Source organism: Onychomys torridus, chromosome 5 (assembly GCF_903995425.1).
Source record: "Onychomys torridus chromosome 5, mOncTor1.1, whole genome shotgun sequence".
Lineage (NCBI taxonomy): Eukaryota > Metazoa > Chordata > Mammalia > Rodentia > Cricetidae > Onychomys > Onychomys torridus.
This window is the reverse complement of record NC_050447.1, coordinates 120572697-120596554: the sequence shown is the minus strand read 5'-3', so window position 1 is coordinate 120596554 and position 23858 is coordinate 120572697. Positions and strand designations below refer to the sequence as shown.

General features: G+C 42.1%; 1 protein-coding gene across 3 annotated transcripts in view; it reads right to left on the bottom strand.

Moving 5' to 3' along the window:
• Positions 1–2963: 2963 nt before the first annotated feature.
• The window catches only part of Rnf144b (ring finger protein 144B), a 149716-nt gene continuing 128821 nt past the window's right edge, over positions 2964–23858 (bottom strand). For all 3 annotated transcript variants that reach the window (XM_036188777.1, XM_036188776.1, XM_036188778.1), the window contains 5 exons: positions 22761–22821; positions 12611–12806; positions 10567–10711; positions 6631–6720; positions 2964–5243 (listed from right to left, as the gene is read on the bottom strand). In XM_036188777.1, coding sequence (XP_036044670.1) covers positions 5103–5243; positions 6631–6720; positions 10567–10711; positions 12611–12806; positions 22761–22821 — 633 coding nt within the window. In that variant the 3' untranslated portion in view covers positions 2964–5102. The remainder of the gene's footprint in view (positions 5244–6630; positions 6721–10566; positions 10712–12610; positions 12807–22760; positions 22822–23858) is intronic.

The window sequence follows — 23858 nt, the reverse complement described above, 5'->3', positions numbered from 1 at the left end:
TCTGAGTCTGGCATATAAACATGAAAAGGGATCTATGGTAATGTGCTTGTAGGAAAGAAGCAAGCACTCTGCTGTGTTTGAAGTATGTGGCCTTGGTAAGTGTTGTGTTCTGACATTAGCAAGTCAGATGCATGTGACCTTGTTATTTCTCTAGCAAATCACCCTCCATCTCCTGACCTCCTCCAAGTGAGCCTCAGAGATCATGGAATAGGGGATGGGCTCGATTTCATGGGCACCACCTACTCTGGGAATGTTGTTACACACAGAAACTTTGACTATGATAACTTCACATATATGTGTGTGTATGTATACATATATAAAAATTCATACACAAAACTATACCTCCATTGTGTGTGTGTGTGTGTGTGTGTGTGTGTGTGTGTGTGTGTGTAAAATCAGGTATGGAAAGGGCACTGTAATCCTTTCAGGAAGGCTTGTACTCTTTTTCTGGTTGCCATTCAATATCTGACCCTTGGGTTAATAAGAACACTAGCCCATTGCTTTCTCTGAGAAATGGATATAGATCATCTCATGGGAAGATTCTTCAAGTTCTTTAAATAATTTATGTAAAAATATAAAAATTAAAATTCCTTAAAGCTATAGTAATTATAAGAAAAACATTTCTTTCTCATAATCTAGAGCTGGACATGATCTTTGGGGCCTAAAGATAAAATAGATTTATTATCTAACAAGTGAAAATAATTGAATTGCAGAAAAACCTAATCATAATTCTTCTCCAGATTTACTAGATGCATAATTCACAATGCAAAAGTTTGCTGGCTAGGGCACTGATTAAACCCAATGCTTTATGAAACAGTTCATTCAATATTTCTTTGGGAATGCAAATTGAAGCTTAGAAAATAGAAAGCATACTTTGGAAATTCAATAATGTTGGCATTCTAGGAGATGATTAAGAAAATTAAAAAACTATAACCCCAAATGTTTTACATGGTCTTACTGCTTTTCCCCACAAACTGAATTATTACAAAGTGAATTTTTTTAAATAGTTGATTGCAAATGTTAGGGTATTACTGCAAGGGGAATATAACATTTAGCAAACAGGCAACACCAGTTCAAGAAAATGAGTCATCAGCCCTGTAGAGACACAAGGCCTAGCTGTGTGTCTCTACAACCAACTTTTGGCACTCAACCTTAGGGAAATCCTGCCCTGAATACTAATCAAATGGAAACAACCATAAACTAGTACCTTCATATAATTCCTTTCTTTAAATTCATAACAAGGGAACCAATCCTTCTAAGAGGTTTGAGGAAGGTTAGAACTACTCTTGGTATTTAGTCTAATTGTCATTTTTACTGAACTCTACTTTGACACAAAGCAGTGGCTGTGTGGTGTGGTTGTTTGGAATGGCTAAAGATGTGTCATTACTGATGGCTTCTCTGGGTAGTGATGACACCTGTGTGCTGCTGATGTGAACTTCTCCACACAGTATGATGAAATCTGCATTAAGTGACAGCATTGCACTTCTCCTGTTTCTTCAAGAAACACAATACCAAGAACATAAATTTTGGTTGTTTTTGTAAATTCTGAGCCTGGAATTTCATAGTGATTTAGGTGGTTCTTAGAGGATAAAACTGAGCATTGTGTAGAACAAAGCCTAACACGCTTGGTTTCCGGCTCACATTTATTGGGGCTAAAGAGATTAAAACAGTTTTCTTCCCAAAGAATTGAAAAATATATATACTCCAACAGCAATTTAAGTTACCACATGACAAAACTTCCCGGATCATGAACCGACAACATGAGATGTGATAGCCTGTAGATACCAATTAAGACAGCTTTACACAATGTCATTCATCTAAGGCATTTCTGAACTGGTTCTCACAGCCACACATGTGTACACAGTTTCACACACTAAAAGGCATCTACTCATGGACAGAGAGGTGTGTTCTGCAGGAGCTCTGGGCACAGGAGGAGAACGCAACATATACTTGGTTACTGAGTAATTTTCAAGAGGAAATTTGGCTTCCAAGAAACAGTTTTGTACATCCAAAAAAAATCAGTGAGGATTTTTCCACTTGAATGAAGAGAATTATTTTGTGATGCAAACTACAAGAAAATTCACACAGAATTATTTGCTTTCCCAAGGCCACTTTCAAAGTACAGATTTCAAATCCAGAGCAAATACCCATGGCATGAACAAACAGGATGGCAAAGACTCTAATACCTGCTTGTGCATGGCCTCCCTCTTCTCTAATGTATTTCAACAGGGGAAACTCCAGCGGTGGCGGGGTCTGGATGATATACCATTGTGTCCAGCAAGATTTCTGGAAAGTGCAAACCCAGTGGGCTTCTAAATCTATTTCAAATGGACTAGAAATCTTTTGCCAGAGCCAAACACTTTTTGTAAGAATCTTCCTAAACGAGGTGGAAGCTGAGGACAAAGGAAGTTAACTCTCCAGAGACCAACCACTCAAAGTGAAAAACCAGCCTCCCCGGTCACAGTTACCACCTTGTTTCTTTGGAAACAAAAGAGAGTTCGGCTGGCCTTGTGCCCTGGGATGAGTCACAGATACACACACTTGGGTTCTAGCTACCAAATTCTTGAGTAGATTCAGACACACTCTCACACACGTTTTGTCACATAAGGAAGAAGACATCATTATTCAGGCACTTGGCAACAGTGGGAAAAAAACCAGCTAGGTAAAATCAGTTTGACAAACAACCCCCCTCCCAGCCAAAAAAAATAAATAAATAAAACAAAAATAAAATCAAAACTAATGCTTTTATAAAAATCTTTGGAAGGCAATTTCCCTCTATTTTGCCAGGGAAATAGCACAGACATTCTTTTCCACCTTCCCTCCAAATCCACCAGCTCTTATTTCTGAGATAACAGCATTTCAGGTTACATGAAATCTGCCCCATTAGAACAGAGCAAGCGGGTTGGGGATTTGGCTATGTTCGAGCCTCAGCTCAAAAAAAAAAAAAAAAAAAAAAAGAGAACAGAGCAAGCTCGGAGAATTTGCTAATGGTGGCTAGTGTTGTTGCTGCTGACATTCTTGCTATAAAAATCCAATTTCAGGCAGTTGAGTTCCTGTAATCTCCTGAGCTATAACAAAAGCCTGTCACCTCAAGGGAGGCAGCTGACTATGTCTGTGCAAGCTAGCCACTCAGAGAGATGTACATTTATGTTTAGACTCATATGAAATATCCTTTCAGAAGAGAGTTTTTTTGTTGTTGCTGTTTGTTCTTTCTGAAGGGCTTAGACATTCAATGGAAAACAGAGCCAATGTATATGAAGACATTTCTAATAAATGATTAAAATTATTTGGGCTGGTTGCCATTCAGAAGTTTTCCCGAGTTCTATGTTTTACACAAACTTGTGAATAAAAAAGTAGACGGCCAATGAATATACTATACATATATTAGATATTAATACATGTGTGTGAATTAAAGGTCCTTGAATATATACATTCCCCACTTAGGATACATTCCACTGCAGAGGCAAGGCATCAGTCTTTGATAATAGATCCAGGATAGCAGCAGTTTAACAATCTAGTAACCACATTACCGTGGAAAAAGGAATAGGCCCTGAATAATCTCCCTGCCTTCAGAAGTCTCCGTTAACACGGAACACACACTGGTCTTAGCACCGGGCTGCATTGCTAATGGCAACTGTATAATCCTCTCCCTGGAGAAAACATGTCCGTCTTTTCAAACTCTGTTTGCTGACTGATGGTCAGGATGAGCCACACTGAGATGACACAAATCCAACTACTGAAGACACATGACATACTTCCATTTGATTTCTTCTTGTCATTTTATCAGTTTCTTGAGGACACAGAAAGCACTCAGATTGTCTGAACAGCTCCCAGGAGAACGATACTAAATTAGGCTGAGCAAAGAGCTGCTCTAAATTGTGTCTGAAAGTATGTAAATAACCTGATTATCACTTTACAGACAATATAAAATTGCACTAGGTGTTGTTTTAAAAGATTTGTTTTTGAGTCTACCCTCCTGGGTAAGTTATGAACTTAACAGTAAAAATTCACATGTGTTCTAAGCAAAAAAAAAAAAAAAAGTTTCTGCAGACAGATAAATCATTTAGTTATAGAAAGGAATAAGGTATTTTATTTTAGCTAATCTTACTTTGTGGCATCTGTTGGACACCTCCATGCATGCTTAGGGGGAGTCACATGGATTCTATATGGATGGATGGATGGATCAATGGATTGATGGATGGACTATAATGTGTACTGTTGATGTACACTTTCTGGTCCAACTCCTAATCTGTTGGGGATATGACCACAGAGCCCAAGAAAGGACCCTGCTGCCTATGACAAAGGCTTTGACGCTTTCCCGCTCCCAGCCCATATAAAACACTTTTATAGGCTACAGCTGCAGGCCATGAGCAGTGAACTGTTGTTACCTAAGAAGAATAGTATCTGCCAAACAACAGACAGTAAATTAGGCCATGTTGTTTTACATGTTACAACCTTTTCCTGGGAAGGGACAACTCCCTCTGAACAGCAGTTTCTCCTGCCTGAAGATGAGATCACACAGGGAGAGAGCTATTATGTTTCTGCCAAGTCACTGTGGGAACACTGAAGATGTGCTCACAGTAGCCGGCACAGGCATGCCAGCCAGGGCATCGACTCCTGAGATAAGTGGCCAGTTCTATTGCTCATAGAATTTCTTATTATGCAGTCTTATCCTTCCCCTCTGACTCTGGGTTTCTGCCATGTGTCTCACGGCAGTGGAATCAACACAGACTTTTGCTCAGTAACGGCAATGCCATTAGTACACTGAATGTTCATCCAGGCTCCTTAGGTTTGAATGGAAGATGAGAAGCCTGGTGGGATCCTTTGGATGGCAAGATGGCGATGTGTTAAGAGTCTCCCAGGCAATAGCAAAGCTCCCAGACTGCTCCACAGACACAGCCTGGGTTATGAGTTGCTTCTCGATACACAGGAACACTCGCACGCAGGACTTGGCCTTTTTCAACACCGAATGTTATCAGGCAAGTTCAGAGTCTGGACACAGAGGCACTTCCAAAGTTTGGCAAGGAGAAGGAGGCAAGGTCGCTAAGTGGGGCTTTATCACTGCACTGTCTCATGTAACCCAGATGTCTGTGCAGGTCACTTTAAGTTGTGGATGGATCATGCTTTTTCTTCTTGCCTCGACAGGACTTGCAGACACAGCAGATTATACATGGAGAGGCCAGGAGTAGCAGGGGTGAAGTCACCAAGGCGATGACGCCTAATCCCACAAGTATCCCTACCACCTGGAAATGGAAGAGAAAACCCTTTTTTAGCAGTTACGTCATCTTAGATGTGTACATGTCCCCAAGTGTAACAGCCTTTATGGTGTGAGTGCTTGTGTCACCCTTCCAAATCCCTGTGTTGAAACCCCAATACTCAGTGGGATGCCATTTGGGAGCCTGAGCTGAGACTCTGGAGCCTGGTGATACTAGGGAGCTCAGGAGCTTGCCTCCATTCTCAGCTTTCTACCATGAGTGAACACAGCAAGAAAACTATCATGAGCCAGGAAGAGTACAGTGAGTGTAATGCTTCATTGCCAATGTGTCTAGATTTAGAATCATCTAAGGGACACACCTCTGGATGTGTTTGGGTGGACATTTCCAGACAGGATCAACTAAGAAGGGAAGATGTGTGATGCCATCCCATGGGCTGGGCATCGGATTGAATAACAAAAAGTAAAAAAGAAGAAAGCCTAATGAATGATAGTATTCCCCTCCCTCTGGTTCCTGTTCATAGCATGCTGAGATATGAGAAGTCCCAGCCTCAAGTTCTTACCACTGTGAACTCTGCCATGTCCTCCCCACCATGATGGACTGTCTCCCCTCAAACCATGAGCTAAATCCAACTCTTGCTCCTTTAAGTCCCGAGACAAGCAGCTAACATCCTCAGCAGAACCTGCCCATGTTGATACCTGAACCTCAGACTTCCAGCATCCAGAACCAGAGAGAGGCAATCTTTGCTGTTCCAGTCACTTGATAATCTCCTAGATGAATGACTAGGGTACGGTCTTGGGCACATTTAGCGATGCTCTCAACCAGACACAAACGACAAAGCTACACAGGACTAAATCGAGGGTGAGAACCAACAGAAGCCTAACTCAAGTTTAACTGTTAACTCCCAACCCTGAACTGTGGGTGTTGGCCTGTTCTCTATCAGGCTTCCCAACAGCCTCATAGGAACATTATAATGATTGTTAGGATATGAGCATTGGTTTCCTCAAAGGGAGCATAGCCTTTGATAAATACAAAACACTATTAAAAAACAAACCACAACTCCCTTTGAACCTGCCCCATAAATACACAATGGCATGTACAGAGGGAACTGAAGCCCAGAAGGAGCCTGTGGTATTGCAGAACTCTCCTCTGATGGCTGATGGGCTCTAACTGCTTGCAGGAAACTCCTCCCATGTTTTGCAAGAGCAAAGAACATGGGTATTCACTTGGCTGGTCCCTCTAATGCTCAGCCCTCTGGTGCCTCTGTCCCTCAATAACTGTGCTCTTGAATTAACTTCAGGCAGCTGCTCCATTGTTCTCTCTCTCTCCTTGCACTAGAACCGCCCAAGAAGGCATGGGAAAGCAAGGAAGCCACCCTAAGTCCAAGGCATTCATGTTTCCTTAAGGAGGAGGGTACCTGTGTTCGGTTCCACATTACTGATGCTCTCGAGTGGCCAAGCTTATTCCTGCATGGTCCTTTGTCATAATGCCTAAGGAATATGTCATTCTGAAAAACAAAGAGAGGAGTTTCAGTAAGCACACAATGAGGAGTTGAGAGACGGATATAAAGTGCAGGGGTCACCTAGCCTATGAATTACTTCCCTCTAGGAACCCCATGCCCATCCTCTTCAGCATGGCTTACAGTTCTGCAAATCACCAAGGAAATAAATCATAATGAACTCTTGGTAGAGGCAACAGAAAAAGGAATGACCTGATCAGCCATCTCAGACAGGTAACCAACAGACAGTGAGCTCTAGCAGGGGTGTACATCACAGAATGTGAGAACCATAAGCCAGGAGCATACCTGGTGTGAGAAATGCCATCAGATGAGAGAATGATGGGGAAGGGAAGCCAGTCATGAGATACTAAGAAAGTAATGAACTAAATGAGGAAGCAGGGAAAGAGGGTCTTAAATGAGGGGAAAGCTACTGAGCAGAAAGAAGACAGTGGCTTTGCCAAGAGAAATAACTCAGAGATGGATTTGGTGGGGAGGGGTAAAGACTACAGTTTGGACATGCTGAACTTGACATCCAAGCAATACATCCAAAGGCAGCTCATTACTTATACCCGGTCTTTGAAGGACAGACTTGGATATTAGAGACGCTTCCAAAGTTATACATAAAATGAAAAAAAAAAAATCACAGAACTCAATGAGATTATCTAGAGGAGAAGTGGACTGAGAAGCAAGTTTGTTCAGAGAAGACACTCATGAATAGGTGAGGAGTCTGGAAAGGAAACTGAGGTACAGCTAGAGAGAAGCAAGGTCAGAAGAGATGGCAAGTGCCCAAGATGCCAAATGCAGCAAAGAACCTGGAAGAAATCATGCAAAACCTTGGAAAGAGTACAGCAGGGTATGGCCATGTGGCTACTTGAATAGCTTGTGCTGACTGGAGGACGGAGATGTCAGCAGCAAGAGGTGGCTTGGCTCTCTGTAAGCTTGGCTTCTGAATAGAGAGAACAGACAGTCAGCTCGAGGAGACTGGCTCATCTCTAAATGGACACAGCGGACAGAATAGAATGGCAAAGGGGTAGAAGGGCAGCTGAGGCCACACGGAAGAGAAAAGAGGACTGAAGGAGACGGGTCGTCAGGGATGGAGATGAAGGCAGGAGCAAACGCGATGCCCAGCACACACAGTCTCAGATTTGAGCTTTAGAAAATCCTCCTTTGTCTCAGGTTCTAATTTCCCCACAAACACATCAATGCTATGTGGCATAGAATACTGCCCTGCAGAAAAGCATCTTGACCACAAGCCAATGCCCTCATCTAAAACTGAGAAAGCAAGATCCCCAGACACAGTGACAGAAAAGCATGCTTTAACATCTGAAGTCCATGTGTTCAGACATTTAACATCTGTCCCGTTTCATCTCGGGGGCCCACACAATACAAGTGTCTGAACAGAGTGTTCTCCACAACACCATCCCCCAGACTTACTCCAGCCAAAGGATGGAGATCTGGTGCACAGACTGAGTCCCTTACATTCTGGCTTCCTAAAGAGAACTGCATGGACTTGGCTGCCTTGTGGATAGAAACCCAGATTATGGAGAAAACTCTAGGATCTCTTTTTAATGTGTAAATTGTGTAAACACCACACACACTTGCCATCTAAAGACTACATTGAAACAGTTATTCAAAGTGGAAACCATTTGTGAGCTGTTTACATTCTTGCATCTACAACATCCACCTTCAACTCTTCAATCTAATGCACTTCCTTAAAAAAGACCACGCTAAAAGAGATGCTTCCTCACGGTGTCCTCAGCAGCTTACCTAGTTTTCAGTTGAAGTGCCAGGAGGCATTCCATTAATGACACCTTCTTTCTTGGCACTGCTTTGCAGACTATATCACCGAACAAACTGCTAGCTGGATGAGACCCAACTGTACAGCAAAACCAAGAACTGATGAAAAGATGGCCGTGTAAGTGTGTACTGGTTGATGTCAATTTGATACTAGTCAACAGACGAGGGAGTCCTAGGTGAGAAAAGGCCTCCAGAAGATCCAGCTATAGGCAAGCCTGTGGGGCATTTTCTTAATTAGTGATTGATGGAGAAAAGCCCACCCTGTGGGTGGTTTCTTTCTTGGGATGCTTGTCCTGGGTTCTGTATGAAAGCAGGCAGAACAAGCCATGAGAAACAAGCCAGTAAGCAGCACCCCTCCGTGGCTTCTGCATCAGCTCCTGTCTCCAGGTCCCTGCCCTGCTTGAGTTCCTGTCCTGACTTCCTCTGATAATGAACTGTGATGTTGAAGTGTAAGCTAAATAAACCCTTTCCTCCCTGAGTTTCTTTGGTCATAGTGTTTCATTACAGCAATAGTAACCTTAACTAAGACATGTAAGACTGAGGTCTGACACCAATAATGGACATGCACTATAACTTCAAATTGCCCCGACAGGAGTAGCCTAAATAGTTAGCACCACCTCAAACTTAAAAGATTTGGGATTGAAATCCACCTTCTCAGCCACCCTTCCCACAGCTGAGGTCACTGCACCTGGGCACAGAACTGCATGAAAATGCAGCTGACTTTGAGAAGACACGCTATTGGGTAGTAAGGGAGAACAATGATCGGTCAAGTCCCAGAATCTAGTGTCAAGGCAGCAGTACTCAATGTCACAAAGACACACAGGCATTAGTACTCCCCGTCACACAGACACACGGGCATCAGTACTCCCTGTCACACAGACACACAGACACACGGGCATCAGTACTCCCTGTCACACAGACACACAGACACATGGGCAGCAGTACTCCCTGTCACACAGACACACAGACACATGGGCAGCAGTACTCCCTGTCACACAGACACACAGGCAGCAGTACTCCCTGTCACACAGACACACAGACACACAGGCAGCAGTACCCCCTGTCACACAGACACACGGGCAGCAGTACTCACTGTTACACAGACACACAGGCAGCAGTACTCCCTGTCACACAGACACACAGACACAGGGGCAGGAGACCGAATGCCCTCAAAGATGCTCATGGCTGAGTCTCCAGTGACTTGTCTGCATGTATAACTATGTGAAGGACGGGGACCTGGGGGAGATTATCCTTTGTGATACAAATGTGTCCAATCTCATTTCATGGGTCCTTATGAGGAGGAAATCCTTCCTGGCTGTGGTCAGTGGGAATGAGAACCATGAAAGGGCCAGAGAAAGCAGATGGTACTGCCTTTGGAGGTAGGGAGACGGGATCTCAAGGCTAGCAACCCTAACTCCAGAAGATAGAAAGGCAAAGAACTGGATTCTCATCTAGAGTCTTCAGACAGCAGCGCAGCCTTGTCAATATCCGAATTCCAGTGAGATGCGCGTTACACTTCAGGGTACAGACACAGAAAATAATTCTGTGCTGTTTTAAGCCACAAAGTTTGTGATCATTTGTTACAACAGTAATATAAAACAAACGCACTCACAGGTATTTACATAATAGAGGTAATTTCCTCCAAGGCACAGAGTGCCCTTAAACAAAAGAAAGCCTTGAAAGCGGAAGCAGCACATGTGGAGCAACACAAAGAGGTTTCACAGTGTCTGTAAGGGCAATGGGGTTGGGGCTCAGCGGAACAGTACCCGCCTGGCATGCACAATGTCTGGGTCCAGTGCCCAGCACCGTGGAACGGATGAAGCCGAAGGGAAAGAGGAAGTGAGCGGTGAAAGGAAGGAGGAGGGAAGAAGGAAGACGGGAAGAAAGAAGGACAAATACAAGGTATCAGGCTTAGGAAACCTCACTAAGAAAACCAAATTCCTTTCGCACGAGAGTGAGAGAGAGGCTCCACGTGTGACCGGGAAGGACCACTGGGCCCTGACTGTGGCACAGACACGGCAAAGGGCAAAGGCTGAGCCTCTTCCCAGGAGAACTTACATCCAGGTTCTGCAGGCAGTACCAACAGAACGTGTGTTTGCAGTTCTTACACATCATCTGAGCGCAGCCTTCATTACGCTCAATGTAAATCCGGCACACTGGGCATTGCTTAATGGGGGCGTCTGCATCCGTCCCAAAGAGGGTCCTAAAACAAAACAGACAAGACGTGTTCAGTCAGCGGTCACCCACCTGTTAAGTGGATGGTTAATAAATCCTGTTTGCTGTGTTTATCTCACTTCCAAAGAGAGGGGTGGGAGGAAAATGGGAGACATGGATTATTAGTTGTTCAGATAGCTCAATAAGAAAAAATATATTTATTTTGGCTCCTAATGAATTATATAATTACACTTCCACAGCTGGTTGACTTTATTGCTTTGCCAAATTAATACTTCCTTCCCGGATCACACATTCTCTGAATAAGAAGTACATGGAGGGAGTCAGACTGTGAGAATCTAACTAGAGATCCAAACAGGATCAGTCTATATAACAACCTGCTCGTTAATTAAGGGGAAGGAAGGGTTCAGTTAGCAAAACTCAACGAGATGCCGACCACTATTGAAAAGACCTCCTCCGAGCTAATGAATAGGCCAGTGTGTGACCAGAGCAGAAAGGGACACAGGATTAAGTGGTTCAAGTTGTATTAGGAGGGAGTCAGAACACTCCATTACACTCCACTGACTGTGTATCAAAATCACCACCCAGCACACAGAGACATCACAATTTACAAAAGGTTGTCCAACCTCTGGTCAGATGTGGTGCTGGAAATAACCTGATATAGCGGAGACAGTATTTCTATTTTAATATTCTTCTTTGGGCTGTGGAGGTAGCTCATCAGGAAAAGATACTTGCTGCTAAGCCTGATGACCTGAGTTCAATCCCTGGGATCCACATGGTAAAAGGAAAAAACAAAAACAAAAACAAAAAAAAAACCCAACTTTCACAACATGTCTTCTGACCTCCTCACATGACGGCACAGGTCCCCACATGTACACACACACACACACACACACACACACACGAGTTGATGTAATCAAAACTTTAATGCCCCCTTTTCCCAATAGGAATACAGACTCATAAGAGGCTCAGTGCCTTATATCAGGCCACTGGATGACATGAACAGTGTCAGAACTCAAATCATCCCTCTCCTCTGAGCCCTTTAAACTTACCTGGGGTGGGGGGTAACTACTATGAAAGCATTGCTTTAAGTCTGATGGGGATAGCACACAGCAGCGTGTGCATCAGAGTTCTCTTCCTTCTGTGCTTGGTCTGATATCGAAGCACAGCACTACAGCCAGGCAGCGTGACTGTTCCTGAAGACTGACTGGTTCTGCAGTCTGAGGGCATTTGGGTGAGTAAGCCAACTGGCTGGTAACACTGGTGTTTTGTACTTGCTTGAGCAGAACAGCCATAGCCTCAAGCAAAGCATGGGATCTAACACAAAGGTCTCTCACTCTGCTCCCGGCTGTTGCCATAAAAAACCCTCCATACAAAACGGTACCCTTTGGTTGAATTGCTTCTTGACATAAAATCTCAGGCCTGGCACCACCTTTTCATAGCATAAAGTGCTAGGAAGGAATCTCTCCTCCCGTATTTTTTTTTTTCAGCCCTTAGGAAGACAGTCTATCTGTCTGCATGTTCTGTAGGTTTGGCATACCCCATGAGCTGGCCATTTAACCAGGTATGATCATATCTTCTTATTTTGTAAACAGGAAGAATGGGCTACAGCAGTGATGGGTAAACTTGTTTTGTTTTTTTTTTTAGGGAATAGCTATGTACAAGTCCTGGCTTTCTACTGAAAACTAGAGTGAGGAGTCCCTCTACCCAAAGGGAGTGAACACAAACAAACTTAACATATCTGGAAGGTCCCCCTAGGATAAAGAGCTAGAATCCCCTTTAGACACACTGTTCTGGTTAGTGTCCGTTACCACCTTACTAATTCTTCTCAGGGTATTTCTACAGTGAATATCTAACTCCTTCCCAAAGCCGCTGATGCAGTGTTTGAAAAGAACACTAGGAATAATCTCAAAGACACTTCATCCCTTACCCATGTTCTGGCACAATTGGCTGCTCTCTACAGGAAGCCTCCCCATGCCAAGGATCCTTGCAACATGAGCAGAATTGCAGGTGGCAAGAAGGGCATTCCACCATCATGGGCTTCCCTGGGTCTCCTGCTGCAATATGGCACACTGTCTGGCAGTCTGCAACAGGACACCATGTTCGGAGGGGGTCCATGTGAACCTCTGAAACATAAAGAAGGAAACTGTGATGGGCTTTTGCTGATCCAAGGATTACGCTTTCTCCCCTTCATTTATTGTTTTTATAGAGCAACATGTATCGAATCAGCAAGGGAGTGGCCATCTCCATGACCAACAGTCTTCATAATGGATCCAAGCCCACCACCCACCATCCAGAGCCTAAGGTCATCCCTGCCACATTCCCAAGGTAGGAACTAATAGAGCAAGTCACCACTGCCTTTATTAATAGGTATGCTATGGACTTTAACCAAAGACTACAACTTGCCTTGAGCACTCAAAATGGGCAAAAATGCAAGTCTCTTCCATGATAAACTAGATACCATCTTGGAGGAAAAGATGATGTGCAGAGCATCACAGCAAAAGAACAAAGGTATTCTATACAAAAGAATATGTGCTTTGGGCTCTGAGACACAGTTCATACAGCAGGGAACTGGAAACACAAGGATTCAAATAGTTTAGGATCAAACAGTATCCAGTGTGGCTTAGCGAGGAAGTCAGATATAAGCAGTTTGCTATCTTACCAGTGAACAAATTAGGGACTATTTATGAAGTGCCTGTAAGCTCTTAAAACAAACAGGGACTTTCTCAGACTATAAAATGATAGCCATCCATATGACAGTGGCTAGATCCACACAACACACAGGAAAAAGGGTAAGATTGGCAGGTGGATAACCAACCATCTGTTGAAGTATTTGTATGTCTCTCTTGTTTTCCCATTTCTTGAGCATTAACAGATTCCATCTCTCCATGGAATACACCCTATGATGAGACATACGAGGCTGCTAGAGGGGACCAGTAGCCTTTCTTTCTCTGAATGGATGTTCTTTAAAATTTCTTACTCATGATATTTCTCTCTTGAACCTCTGAAGTTTACTCCAATCTGTTATAATTACTTTAATCAGTTGTAATAATGGGAGAAGTTATGGTATGTTTCTACCAACTTATTGTTTCAGGCATCTAAAGTGGTACAATAAAAGCAGAAATGATAAATGGGGGAACAATTACAGATTCTGATCTATTGCTATAAAGTAGCTTAAAACCCAGTGCAGCTGCTGTCCACAGTCCAACACAAACACTAGGAAAGAATTTGAGCCACAGGAAACAAGGATCTGAACTTTCCACCACCATGATAGGACATAAGGACTAGGCATGGGAGCATGGGATCAGGGCAAGGACAGAGGCATTAAAGCTCTCTACAGGTATATATACAAGATGCAGCTTAGTTGAGTCTGTTGTGCTAACAGCATGGTGAATTCAGACAAATGCAATTCCATGACTGCATGAGGTGGAACAATTTTAATGGGCCACTGTCATAGAGAGGTCCCATGAGTTGCTGAGATATCATCCTGTGGTCACGTTTGTACTTCCCCCATTAGAAGTCATGTTTGGGCTTTTCTTGGCTTGATGGCTTACTTGTTGGTCACTGATGGAGATGAGACATACTCTGGGCAGCAGCCCTGCACTGAGCTGTACCCCAGTTTTCTTCTTTAAGGATGCCTTACAGAGCTTAACTATGACCTAAGGTGCATATCAGGAGATGGATTTCTAGCTCTACCTAAAAGAAAAACTGGCCACTCTAGTCAATTCTCCCAGCTAAGTCTCTCAATCCCCTTGCATCTTATCAGAATAAATACCTGTCTGTCATGACAGTCTGGATATTCTAAAGTTGTACTTTCCCAGACTGCCTACAGAGAGGACTGGGCATGGGACATGATTCCAACCAATGGGAAGGTAAGGAGAGATCTACCATAGGGCTTCTAATCTAGGACAAGACCTGGTCCCCAGTATTGTTAATCTGCCTTCTTTTGTCCACAGGTGTGTGAAGTTATGAAACTGGGATATGCATAAGGCTCTGGGAAGGATGAGGAAAAGCTAAATGGTTTAAGAAATTTGAGCCACTAAATCAAAGCCATCACTGCCCACCTAAGGACTTCCTGTACACAAAGTAGGAAAATGCCCTTGTTGGTTAAGCCATTTTCAGACTTTCCATTCCTTGTAGCTGAAAGCATATTAACTGATAAGGCTACTTCTAGTAACAGTGAGTAAATAATCATACCAAGGAGGGCTGTTTCTCATAGGGCAGATTTTACTGAGAGGATTAAAGGACCATGTCTGAGATGACCTTTGAAGTTTTTCTATACCAATAGTTTTATCTGTATGCACAGCCCATGAAAATTATACAAGTAAATAGAAACAAATCTACATACATTATTCTGTAGAAACCTTGTGTACCATCACACAAGTCATATACTGTTTTTAAAAAGTTAATACATTCTGTCAGAAATGAAGAGTTTTATGTAGTTGAACAGACAAATAAAATATATTCATGTAGTTGAGCATTGTTTATATTTTTAAAAATATAGAACAAATTTATAAATTAATAATAGATGTGTTCAATGAAAAGACCAGTTTACAGAATAGTATAAATGAGCAATATTTATAAAACTATGTATATAGAGATATATTTCAACTGCTTCCAGGAGACTCTTAAAGGTAACAGCTTTCCCTGAAATGAAAGGTCAAGGGTTAGGTGAGAAGGTACAGACTTTCTTTATTGTCAATGTGAATTTTTTAAATTACACTCATTTATTGTGTATTGTGATTGTGTACATGCCACAGTGAGCATGACATCAGAGGATGATGTGTTAAAGCTGGTCCTTTCCCTCTGCCATGTGAGACCCAGGGATTGAATGCAGCAGGTCTTCAGGCATGGTGGAAGTGCCTTTACCCACTGAGCATCTCACTGGCCCATATGAATGTTTAAGGCACAAATGCCACTTGTGTAATTTTTAAAATTGGTTTTTAAAGCTATTTTCTGAAGCCAGGCATAGGGGTTCACACTTGTAACCCCAGCACTCCGGAGGGAGGTGTTACTCAGAAGGGCAACAGCCATTTTCCTGCTAGAGACTAGTTATTACACCTTCTAGAACTCTGCTCTTGATAACTGTCACCCATGTTGCTTCTTTGTCATCCTACCTAATGTATCTTCCTGACTAGCCTAACGGGTTTTCTGAATGTACCTTAATAATCTGCCCCCTCAAAGTCACCAGCAAAACCCCGGTGGGTGCACTCCCAAGTGTCCCTGGACTGTCTTCTAGCTAACGATCCACCTTCCATGTCCCATGGCTTAGGCTCTGTCTTCTCACTCTTTTTGGCCACTAATCTCCTTTCTCCTGTGCTACTAATACTGCTCTTAATTAGCATCCCTGGATGTTGTCCATACTCTTGACTAGCATCCCTAGATGCTGTCCACGCCCTACTCTGAGACTTTGCCCACATTTTACTTATTCATGCAGTAAAGGAGGCTCAATCCTCACCTTAATTTGACTTTGAGGCATTGCCCCTCATTATTAAAAAACTGAAAATTCAACAAAGACTGGTTTCAAGTACTTGTTAGGGACTTGGGCAAATGAAATACAAAAAATAAAGATTTCTATGCTCAGAAAACTCACAGTATGAAGATGCTCACTGTGTAAAATTAAGGAGATATTTAAAATAATATAACATTTAAAAATAAAAAAACTAGCAATGCAAATGATTGGGAGTGCATCTCACAAGCCAACAAAGGTGAAATTATTGATAAACACTTGTGAGCAGTGCTTGGGATGGAGATAATAGCTACTACAGAAAGCCCTTTATGCTTTCTTTCTTGTCCACAAATCCACAATACAATTTCCTGTTTTAAAGAAGTCTAACATCAGAAGGCAAAACTGGTTTCTTCTAATCACAGACAGAGAGGATAGCACACACTGAGATGAAACATGAGGAGATTAAGTCAGAAAGGGCAAAACCACTATATAAACACAGATTTGAAAAAGAAGTCCCTTAGTAGCAAGAGTGCAGCCAGCCTGCATGTGGAGACACAAAGGGAAAAGTCTCTATCCAGATGTTAGAATTAAGCTACTGTATTTAAAGGAAACACCAATTGATGCCAGGACATTTCCTGATGGGCCCAGGCAGCTTGCAAGCCAAATGCATCTCTCCCCAGATCCAAGGTGGGTGGTACCACACTGGCAACTTGAAATTAACCACGGCAAAAGAACTCACACCTTGAAATTGGTAGGCATTACCAGCTAGAGGGTCACAGAACAGAAGCTAAGCTGAAATAAGTACATCAGTACACAAAACCCACATCATCCAGCACAGAAAATCATGGAGCACTGAGTAGGAAAGTGAAGAGCAGAATTTGCATAGCATAAAAGGAAGAGAAGCCAGAAATGCAACCATGATGGGGCTTTTCAGTGCATCTCGTGTGGGATGATATGTGCACCTTAATAAACTTATCTGGGATCAGAGAACAGAGCAGCCACAATATTAAACATAGAAGTTAGGCAGTGGTGGCACAGGCCTTTACTCTTAGCATTCCAGAGGCAGAGATCCATCTGGATCTCTGTGAGTTCAAAGCCACACTGGAAACAGCCAGGCATGGTGACACACGCCTTTAATCCCAGAAAGTGATGGCTGGAAGCAGAAAGGTATATAAGGCATGAGGACCAGGAACTAGAGCCTGGTTAAGATTTTAGGCTTTTGAGCAGCAGTTCAGCTGAGATCCATTTAGATGAGGACTCAGAGGCTTCCAGTCTGAAGAAACAGGATCAGCTGAGGAATTGGCGAGGTGAGTAAGCTGTGGCTTGTTCTGCTTCTCTGATCTTCCAGCATTCACCCCAATACCTGGCTCCAGGTTTTATTTTATTAATAAGACCTTTTAAGATTCATACTACACTCGTGGACAATGGTTTCTAGTTTCCAATCATCCTTGATACAGATAGACACATACACCTGTAATAAAACCCACACATGTACACACCTTTCAGATGGGGTTTGGTTGTAGATACTAACTTGGCATTCATTAATTGCTTGCTGCACGTCCTGCTTGGCTCTTCAACCTCAGTGAGGCACTAGGTCCCCTACCCTGGAGTACAGGCTGTTTCTACCAGTCAGGATGGAAGTGCATCAAAAGCAGGTGCTTCTGGAACCCCCTGCAGGGTTTCAAACACCTCTCCTGCTCTCAATCAGAGGGGTACACTCTGTGCATTCTGGTCAGCTTCAGCAGCCTGAGACCAGTTCTCCTCTATACACAGAAGGGCGGAAGAAATTCAGTCACTATCTCCAGAACACACTGACTGCACACAGCACACTCTCCACAGTCCAAAGTCAAATTCTTCAGCCACACTCCCATTTTCTATTTTAAGTAACATTGAATTCTTTGAAAGAAGACCTACAAATATGTACATTTTATTGTGATGCTTTTCATAAAAAGAATTGAGAGGTCCATTTAATGACTTGAAAGTGCGCATGTGCATGCATGAGTATATGCATTCCTCTAGATACGGATACCAAAACCACAGGAGGCTAAGTCCTTTACATAAAATGGCACACTATTTGCATGCTTTCAGTCATCCCCAGGTTCCTCAAAACACTGACTAAAATGTAGATGCTATATGGATAATTGTTATATTATTTAGGGAATAATAAAAAATGAGTACACATATTCAGTACACGAGCAATTTTTTAAAAGTATATTTTGGATCCAAGGTTGGCTAAATCTGTGGTTGCAGGAACAACAGATAGGAGGCTGGTCATATGATGTATTTCTTATTCTGGGTTACTGACAACCGGAAAAACACAGAAAGCTCCACAAAGTGGGCTCTGTCCTCATGTATGTGATTTACAAATGGGTGAAACTGGAAGTCTATTTTGTAAGACTCACATGCAATACTTCCAAAGACACTTTACATGAATTCCATCCCTTGGCTTCTTCCAGTCTGAGGTACCCTATGTCTCATCCTCACCTGTGCACCTTCCTTCTCTTTCACCTATGAGGAAAGAGCTTGTGGAAGAAACAGCCGTACACATCAGTCTGCAAGCCTGTACTGTGCACCGTGGCTGAGTATGCCTCTGGGAACCCAGGATAAGAGATACATTTTAGAGTCAGTCTTCCCCATCTGCAGGCTCTGCGGGCATAGACTTAGCTATCCAGCACCCTGCAATGAGCCCCACTGTTCATGTTCTTAAGGATTTCATGGGTACAATTGTGCCCATTCCTCTTCTACATCAACCCTCTCTCTTCAAACTTAAATCCACATGCAAGATGGTTCATCAGGGAAAGGCACTAGCTAAACTGTACAGGCCTGATGACTTGATTTTAACCCCTGGATCCCAGGTGGAAGGAGAGACCAGATCCACAGAGTTTTCTTCTGACTTCCATGCGGGCCTTGGCATGCATGTTTCTCCCCTCACATCACACATATACCACACAATATTAATAAATATGTCAGTTTAAAAGACATGCAAATAGGAGGGGACTGGTGGGGGAAAGGAGGTTCAGTGGAGAAACAAATGGTCAGGACAGGACAATGGGGCATATGATCCAAGTCCATTACATAAATTATGAAATTGTAAAGGAATAATTTTTTAAGTTCATAGAAATAAGAATTTAGACCAAAGCAGCTCACACCCCAATGGTGACCTTGAAACTTCATGATGAGCATGACATGGTGAGCATGAACATGATTTCAAAGGGATTAATTGTGACATACTTCATCAGAGAGGCAAATTCGCAGACTCTGAACTTCAATTCACTTCTGCAAAGGAGACCTGGTGACTGAAGTGAAGGCCCATGGCTATTTATCTTAAGACTGCTTGTCCGTGCAGTTTTACAAAGCACGAAATGCTATTTCAAACTTCTCTACTTCTGTATTCTGACAGTATTAGGAAATTGAAACAGCCTGGGAAATGAAAACGGCCATGAAATGAAAGAACTACATCCGACCAAGATGACTATTTTCAGCTTTTAAAACCCAAATCCGATAAAGTCCAGCATTGGGGGAGGGGATAAAAAGGGAAGAGAACAAATAACAAAACTGAATCTTCAGCCCTTGTTTTTCCTACACTACAAGCAGGGGCATCTGACACGCACCATGTGCACTTTGTTTTTATTCTGTTGTATACTTTCTCAACCAACAAGAGTGGTTTTCCTGTCATCCTCTGCCACTGTGAGACTACCACAAGAATTTTTGTTATTATGGGAAACACCACACACCCAATTTAATTTAATTATCAGCTGAAATAAATCAAGCTGTATTAATTTCTATGACCCGATGCATTTTAAATTATGCTTAAGTTAATTTGCCTTTGATATCTCAAAGAAGAGGAGTCTTCTGCAGATAGTTAAAGTATCATTAAACTAAAGTAATCACAATTAACATCTGCTACAGTCAATATGGTCCATATAGACAGAGCACCCACCATCAAACACACTGCTCTCAGGAGACTTGCAAAGACTCAAAGATTTTCAAATTTGGAATAACATCTAAAGTAATTTGTTCTAACACTATTACAAGACCCACAAAAGTCCGCATAACTCAAGTTTGGTGAATTTCAGATGAACCCCTAAGTTACAGCTGGCTATCCAAAAGAAATGACAGTATTAAATACATTTTAATTGCTGCTACCTCCACAGGACTCTTTCTCTTTAAAATGGCCATGTTGGACATCCTACCAAAGTGAGTCATGGTCTCCTGGAAGATGATTAGAGAAAGTAGGATTCGTACCTAGAATAAGGGAACCTGTATTAAAGGAGATGAATGCAATGTGTTGCAGAGGACTTGCAGATTGTAAAGTTTCTAAATGACACTCGAGAACCTAGGAGAGGAAGGATGACCCTTCAGTAAAAGATGTGGGTTACGATGAAGAGGAAACAGTGATGCTGTTGGACTATCCCGAAAGAAGTGGCTGCTGAGGTACAGGGAACCTGAAGCTGAGGAGAAAGTGTGCGTGGCAAGAAGGTTGTGAAGGAGGTCATCATTGTCCAAAAAGATGGACTCATGCTCAAAATAGTATGCAGAACTGTAAAACATTATAGAATTTAATCTCTTTATAGAAAAACCTCAATTTCTTGAGTTTGCCCTTCAGTAGGATACCTACCTAGACTTTGTAAGTAAACAAATTGCATGTATAAATAAAACTATTTGACTGACTTATCATGGATAAAAGTAGAGACAAGCAACACCATCTACAAAGATACCCTGGTTGCAAAGCCTGTCTAATTTTTTATAATTAGACAGAACACACTACCACATGTCATGAAGGTATAAGCCAATCATAAGAAAAATTGAACACTGGGGGACTCAAAAAGTCCCACAAAGCAAAACACCACCTGGGGAAAGAGCATGAAGATGTCTTGTTGATTTTTTTTCCCACGTCTACCTCACTCACAAGGTTCTTAACCCCATTTGCATGCAAAGACTTACTTGACCAGCTAACTAAAAACTGTTCTGTTTCCTCTACAATGTGTCAATCATTGCACCTAAGGTAATATGAGGATGTTTCCTAAAGACTGTTATGATGATATCACTTAGGGAAAGAGGACATAATAAGAAGAGTGTGTGATATAAAGGTGATATTTCAAACAAGACATAGGCAACAGTCATAGGACATGACATGGATATTAATATCAACCTTGGCATTAATATCAGGGTCTTGGCCACTCTGTTTAAAATCAGTCATCAGTGAGAAGCACAGAAAGTTTTAACTTGGGGAGTCATTAGCACTTATCTAATGTTATTATAGTCCCCATATGTAAACAATAAAGAAGTCAGTCTGTCACTGAGGGCTAGGTATGCAGTAGTTAGGGAGAATGACTGTAGAGAGAGGGAATACTATTATATAGACCACAAGGGGAAAAAATCAGCTTGATATATCAGCTTTATGAGTTTAGTTGGGTGATCCACCCATGACAGAAGAACAAAATAGCCCAAAGGTCATAGCCATAGGACCAAGTGAGACTTTAGTTGAAGAAAGTGAATGACATCCTGACAGTTCCAGACCAAGATGCTGGCCCTCAGAAGTTTTATGCTCATATTAGGTTAGGATTGGTAATATACTCAGTGAGACTATACTAAGCCTATGCAGAAAACATCTTCCTCCGACTTCTCAAATACTAAAAAGACAGACCATCCAGTTCAAGATTGGTTTAAGGATGGCAGGAGAGAATGGACTCCTTGAAAAGATCTGTCAGAGGCAACAGGAATAAAAACACACATCTACAGCTAGGCGGGCTGTGTAAGGAAAAAAGGCTATGAATGTAGTGGGTAGCCATTCCAGCTTTGATCTGGAAGTTCCAACCTGCATTGAGGCTTCGGTAACTGTCATGCCTACAAGGCAGAGCCGAGAGAGGACCCCTGAAGACCCGAGATCTGGATGCGCGGGCTCTCTTGGTTCCTGGACCCTGGACACTGGAGGTAGACCGGGCAGAGTTCTCCAGAGAACACCACCAGACTGCACTACACCTTTCCCAGACCCTGTTACCTATCCTGTCACTTGTAAGTTACCCCACAAAATAAACCTCCCTTTTAACTACGTGGAGTGGCCTTAATAATTTCACCAACACTATGAAAATTGCTCCAATGCCAAAGTTAGAACATACCAGCCCAGAACTTTGTAAATGCAATTAGAATAACACGCATCCAAATCCTTAGATATCGCCATGACTACAGAAGCAATACCAAAAGGATGGACTGTGGATACTTTATCATGAGGACCAATAACAACGTTTCAGCTGGTTAGTGTTTTAAAATGATCTTCAAGAGTGAAAAACATGGTGATAAAACTATTTTAAGAGTTGCTTTCTTCTGTGTTACTAATGTGAAACCATCTTACTTATACAATATCTTTCTGGAATAGCCCAAATTAAAAATACAAGATAACAAACATAATGAAAATTCCATTTCCTGCTAGTCTGCATTTTTCATTTTTTTCCCCCTGGCGGTGGCTGGGAGAGTTGAAATTGCATGTGGCAATTACTGTTTTACACCTTTTGTAGTCCCCTTGTGGTTCAGTTGACAGCGCATAAGTGCTTTAATCTTGCATGAAAGCTCCCGTGAAGATGATCTATATAAAAACCACATTCTCTACTGGAATGAACAGAAGAATATGTACCTCGTTCAAACTTTAACCGCTGATACAGTTGATACTCGGCCACGGGCACTAAACAGGCAATCTGAAATCAGAGACATGGGAGAGAGATGAGATTTTGGTCAGCGGAGGGTCCCGTATCACCAGCCCTTTTGGATATCATTCTCTGTCTTTGCCTCTACACTCTCTCTCCCAGTTGTCTGGAAACCATTGTCTCTACTTGTTCATATAGTAACACATGCAGCAATTTGCAAACCATCCCACACCTCTTACCATGGCTAGGCACCAGTGCTCAGGCCTTCAGTAACAAAACTCACTAATTGCCTCCATGGGCAGCAGCTACTAACCAAGTTTTGATATTTGTGGCTCTCACATTGTTTGTATACAGGTATAGAAGAATCTCTTTCCTTCTCTACACTCAATGAAACAGAAACTTTCAAAAGACCATAGCTCTAGCTTTAGATCTTTAAAACTAAGGTTAAGTAAGTAGACAGTGCCTCAGTAATTATGCAGACTTTGTACATAAAAATGGTATGCTCCTAATGATAGAAACTTTTCTACTGACAAAAGTCACTTCACTTATACCACACTGACACATTGTACAATGGCAACAAGGGAATGTCTTATGACATTACTTGTGACTAGAATCCCACTTCTGCTTTGGACAGCAGAATGAACCAGTGGCTTCCCAGTAAATAACAATGATTCAAACTAACAGAGAAACTTCATATTAAACATCTTAAAATTATATTTCAAAGTCAGAGGGAGAAAAAGCTAACTGCTCTTATACACTGGAATTCTAAAAATATTAGTTACATTGATTGATGGCAATATATAACGCCAGTGTCCCCAAATTACAAATGAGAAATAGAGGGATTTGAGATCAGCCTCCCAGACATTCAACAAGTCAATATGGGCCCCTACTCTTAGCCTTGGTAATTCTAGCATTAAACTATTAAGCTACTATATGTATGCATTATTATATAAATTATGTATATATGAACTATAGATATGATTTTGTTACAAAATATACTTAAATGAAAACATTGTTGCAATTCACAAAGCAAAGCCTGCTTTGAGAAAACTACAGTAAGATGATGATATAAATAGAATTGAATTTAA